We start from the raw sequence: 5,000 nt of genomic DNA, 5'->3' as shown, positions 1-5,000 counted from the left end.
CTGTGATGTGATGATGAGGTGTGTGTGTGTGTGACGTGTGTGTGTGTGTGTGTCTCAGAGGAGGGCGAGTGGTTCTGCTGGCCTGCTGTCGTTCAGTCTCACGGCTCACTTCCTCAAAGTAGGTGACCACATCTACACACACTGCATGTAGGGCTGTCAGAACGGCGGAACGGCGGAACTCTTTCTTAAATATGAGCAAAATTCTAATTATATTACAATATTAAAAGCAACACTTAATGTCAGAGGAGAACAGTTCTGTATTGTCTCCTGTGCCCACAAGAGGGCGCAATAAGCAAATATAAACCACATTTTTATTGAAATGAAAAAATATTTGGAAAAGTTTTGAAACAAATATTTTTAAAGGAGTGAGTATGATTTGACTTTTCTAACTGTAGTTAGTGTGTAATGTGTAGTTGGTGTGTAATGTATAGTTAGTGTGTAATGTGTAGTTAGTGTGTAATGTGTAGTTAGTGTGTAATGTTGCTGTTTGATCATAATCAACATCTGCAGAGTTACAACGCTCGACGTTCAGAGCAAAGGGAGATATTTGCTTTTAAAGAAATAGTTTTTTAAGAACTCCAACACACGGCTGGCAGGAACTACACCTAAACCTGTAACGACCTACAGTGATCGAAAACACCTTTGGGAAAAAATCAATTTGAAGTGTTATTTGATTGTTCAGATATATGTATTTGTATAAACTAAATATAATTAATCCTTATTAGAGAGCAGTGAATTCTCTTTGTTTTGTTGTTTGATCAATATTAAGTGTGCAGAAGGCATTAGGTTTATTACGCACTGTCACTTTAAGATCGGATGCACTGATCGTTCTGTAGAGACATAACCGACTGCGTTTACGTGAATACTCTTCAAAGCGGACATTTAGACATAATGTTGTGTATCTTTGGATTATGTTATGTTGTAAATAAATCCAAACAATCAAAAAGCCATTCTTTTTTAAATCTCCTCATTCTTTGTGCAAGGTTCCTCATAATGATAGTGCCTGAGAGCTCCTAATAGGGCCATTATGAGGGTCTTTGTCTCTCTCAGGTGTGAAACACTCAATATTCATGGTTTACGCCTACTCGCATAAAGCTTTCTTACACAAGACATGTCTTACACGTTTTAAATCAATATATTGTCTGATCTGAATGAGTAGTCAAGGTGATTTTCACATAGTTTTGGAGCAAATATTAATACAATAAATTGTGATACAATTTTCAAAAGTCTTGTGAAGAAATAATCATTATGGGTATTATGACCTTATTTCAGTGACAACTTATTTTAGTTTATTCACAAACCACACATAAACATCATTATCTCAAAACTACAAACTTTTACATACATGCTGCTGACATACTATTGTAGCAGAGTTTGTGATGAATGCAGTGTAATACGACTTTAGCCATGAAAATGTCACAAGTAACATAAATAAGCACAAATGTCAGAACACCTCCAGGACCCAGAGAACACCTCAGACGCCTCAACACCTTAAACTCTCACACACACTCACGACATCTACATGTGGATCATCAAGAACACCAGACGCTCGACTCGATCTGAGCGAGTGCTGTTCAGTGTTTCCAGCTGATGAACACACACACACACAACACACACACAGACACACACACACACGGTTTGGTCTAGTGTGTCGTTGCACTATTCTTGTCTCCAACTGAGAGGGTTTCGTCAGCAGGAAGAACCTTTTCCCGCCATTTTTCACATTAGCAACGATCCGCGCTTTACTGGATAAGCTAACAGAAACACACCGCGTCAGTTACGCATCATCATGTCTCGCGCGCCTGACACCAACAATTCGAATGTGCAGTTTGTTTGTTTTTTAATTCGATGAATATTCGATATTCACATGTTTATTTTGACAGCCCTAACTCATATTGAAATGGTTCAAATCACAATATTTGCAGTATGTCTACGTCTGATGTGTGTGTTGTGTTTCAGGCGGTGGTGTGTGTCAGCGCGAGCTGTGCCGGTCCTGCTGACGCCGTGAACGCGTGTGTGTCGGAGTTCAGCGCTCAGTGTCCACTGCTGCTGCTGTCTGCTGCGGTAAACACGCGTGCGTGTGTGTGTGTGTGTGTGTGTGTGTGTGTGTGTGTGTGTCGGAGTTCAGCGCTCAGTGTCCACTGCTGCTGCTGTCTGCTGCGGTAAACACGTGTGTGTGTGTGTGTGTGTGTCGGAGTTCAGTGCTCAGTGTCCACTGCTGCTGCTGTCTGCTGCGGTAAACACGCGTGCGTGTGTGTGTGTGTGTGTGTGTGTCGGAGTTCAGCGCTCAGTGTCCACTGCTGCTGCTGTCTGCTGCGGTAAACACGTGTGTGTGTGTGTGTGTGTGTGTGTGTGTGTGTGTGTGTCGGAGTTCAGCGCTCAGTGTCCACTGCTGCTGCTGTCTGCTGCGGTAAACACGTGTGTGTGTGTGTGTGTGTGTGTGTGTGTGTCGGAGTTCAGCGCTCAGTGTCCACTGCTGCTGCTGTCTGCTGCGGTAAACACGTGTGTGTGTGTGTGTGTGTGTGTGTGTGTGTGTGTGTCGGAGTTCAGTGCTCAGTGTCCACTCCTGCTGCTGTCTGCTGCGGTAAACACGTGTGTGTGTGTGTGTGTGTGTGTGTGTGTCGGAGTTCAGCGCTCAGTGTCCACTGCTGCTGCTGTCTGCTGCGGTAAACACGTGTGTGTGTGTGTGTGTGTGTGTCGGAGTTCAGTGCTCAGTGTCCACTCCTGCTGCTGTCTGCTGCGGTAAACACGTGTGTGTGTGTGTGTGTGTGTGTGTGTGTGTGTCGGAGTTCAGCGCTCAGTGTCCACTGCTGCTGCTGTCTGCTGCGGTAAACACGTGTGTGTGTGTGTGTGTGTGTGTCGGAGTTCAGTGCTCAGTGTCCACTCCTGCTGCTGTCTGCTGCGGTAAACACGTGTGTGTGTGTGTGTGTGTGTGTCGGAGTTCAGCGCTCAGTGTCCACTGCTGCTGCTGTCTGCTGCGGTAAACACGTGTGTGTGTGTGTGTGTGTCGGAGTTCAGCGCTCAGTGTCCACTGCTGCTGCTGTCTGCTGCGGTAAACACGTGTGTGTGTGTGTGTGTGTGTGTGTGTGTCGGAGTTCAGTGCTCAGTGTCCACTGCTGCTGCTGTCTGCTGCGGTAAACACGTGTGTGTGTGTGTGTGTGTGTGTCGGAGTTCAGTGCTCAGTGTCCACTGCTGCTGCTGTCTGCTGCGGTAAACACGTGTGTGTGTGTGTGTGTGTGTGTCGGAGTTCAGCGCTCAGTGTCCACTGCTGCTGCTGTCTGCTGCGGTAAACACGTGTGTGTGTGTGTGTGTGTGTGTGTGTGTCGGAGTTCAGTGCTCAGTGTCCACTGCTGCTGCTGTCTGCTGCGGTAAACACGTGTGTGTGTGTGTGTGTCGGAGTTCAGCGCTCAGTGTCCACTGCTGCTGCTGTCTGCTGCGGTAAACACGTGTGTGTGTGTGTGTGTGTGTGTGTGTGTGTGTGTGTCGGAGTTCAGCGCTCAGTGTCCACTGCTGCTGCTGTCTGCTGCGGTAAACACGTGTGTGTGTGTGTGTGTGTGTGTGTGTGTCGGAGTTCAGTGCTCAGTGTCCACTGCTGCTGCTGTCTGCTGCGGTAAACACGTGTGTGTGTGTGTGTGTGTCGGAGTTCAGTGCTCAGTGTCCACTGCTGCTGCTGTCTGCTGCGGTAAACACGTGTGTGTGTGTGTGTGTGTGTGTGTGTGTGTGTCGGAGTTCAGCGCTCAGTGTCCACTGCTGCTGCTGTCTGCTGCGGTAAACACGTGTGTGTGTGTGTGTGTGTGTGTGTCGGAGTTCAGCGCTCAGTGTCCACTGCTGCTGCTGTCTGCTGCGGTAAACACGTGTGTGTGTGTGTGTGTGTGTGTGTGTGTGTGTGTGTCGGAGTTCAGCGCTCAGTGTCCACTGCTGCTGCTGTCTGCTGCGGTAAACACGTGTGTGTGTGTGTGTGTGTGTGTCGGAGTTCAGTGCTCAGTGTCCACTGCTGCTGCTGTCTGCTGCGGTAAACACGTGTGTGTGTGTGTGTGTGTGTGTGTGTGTCGGAGTTCAGTGCTCAGTGTCCACTGCTGCTGCTGTCTGCTGCGGTAAACACGTGTGTGTGTGTGTGTGTGTGTGTGTGTGTGTGTCGGAGTTCAGCGCTCAGTGTCCACTGCTGCTGCTGTCTGCTGCGGTAAACACGTGTGTGTGTGTGTGTGTGTGTGTCGGAGTTCAGTGCTCAGTGTCCACTGCTGCTGCTGTCTGCTGCGGTAAACACGTGTGTGTGTGTGTGTGTGTGTGTGTGTGTCGGAGTTCAGCGCTCAGTGTCCACTGCTGCTGCTGTCTGCTGCGGTAAACACGTGTGTGTGTGTGTGTGTCGGAGTTCAGCGCTCAGTGTCCACTGCTGCTGCTGTCTGCTGCGGTAAACACGTGTGTGTGTGTGTGTGTGTGTGTGTGTGTGTGTGTGTGTGTGTGTGTGTGTCGGAGTTCAGCGCTCAGTGTCCACTGCTGCTGCTGTCTGCTGCGGTAAACACGTGTGTGTGTGTGTGTGTGTGTGTGTGTGTGTCGGAGTTCAGTGCTCAGTGTCCACTGCTGTCTGCTGCGGTAAACACGTGTGTGTGTGTGTGTGTGTGTGTCGGAGTTCAGTGCTCAGTGTCCACTCCTGCTGCTGTCTGCTGCGGTAAACACGTGTGTGTGTGTGTGTGTGTGTGTGTGTGTGTGTGTGTGTGTGTCGGAGTTCAGCGCTCAGTGTCCACTGCTGCTGCTGTCTGCTGCGGTAAACACGTGTGTGTGTGTGTGTGTGTGTGTGTGTGTGTGTGTGTCGGAGTTCAGCGCTCAGTGTCCACTGCTGCTGCTGTCTGCTGCGGTAAACACGTGTGTGTGTGTGTGTGTCGGAGTTCAGCGCTCAGTGTCCACTGCTGCTGCTGTCTGCTGCGGTAAACACGTGTGTGTGTGTGTGTGTGTGTGTGTGTGTGTGTGTGTGTGTGTGTCGGAGTTCAGCGCTCAGTGTCCAC

The 5,000-nt window shown here is 49.0% G+C and overlaps 1 protein-coding gene across 1 annotated transcript in view; it reads left to right on the top strand.

Moving 5' to 3' along the window:
- Window positions 1-5,000, top strand: part of fanca (FA complementation group A) — an 88,648-nt gene that overhangs the window by 44,987 nt on the left and 38,661 nt on the right. The window contains 3 exon segments of the mRNA XM_079603422.1: window positions 59-101; window positions 103-118; window positions 1,960-2,064. Of these exon segments, the coding sequence (XP_079459548.1) occupies window positions 59-101; window positions 103-118; window positions 1,960-2,064 (164 nt within the window).

The sequence above is a fragment of the Phoxinus phoxinus genome (genome assembly GCF_949152265.1).
Source record: "Phoxinus phoxinus genome assembly, chromosome: 25".
NCBI lineage: Eukaryota > Metazoa > Chordata > Actinopteri > Cypriniformes > Leuciscidae > Phoxinus > Phoxinus phoxinus.
Note: the sequence above shows the minus strand (reverse complement) of the source record. Positions and strands in the feature narration are given on the sequence as shown.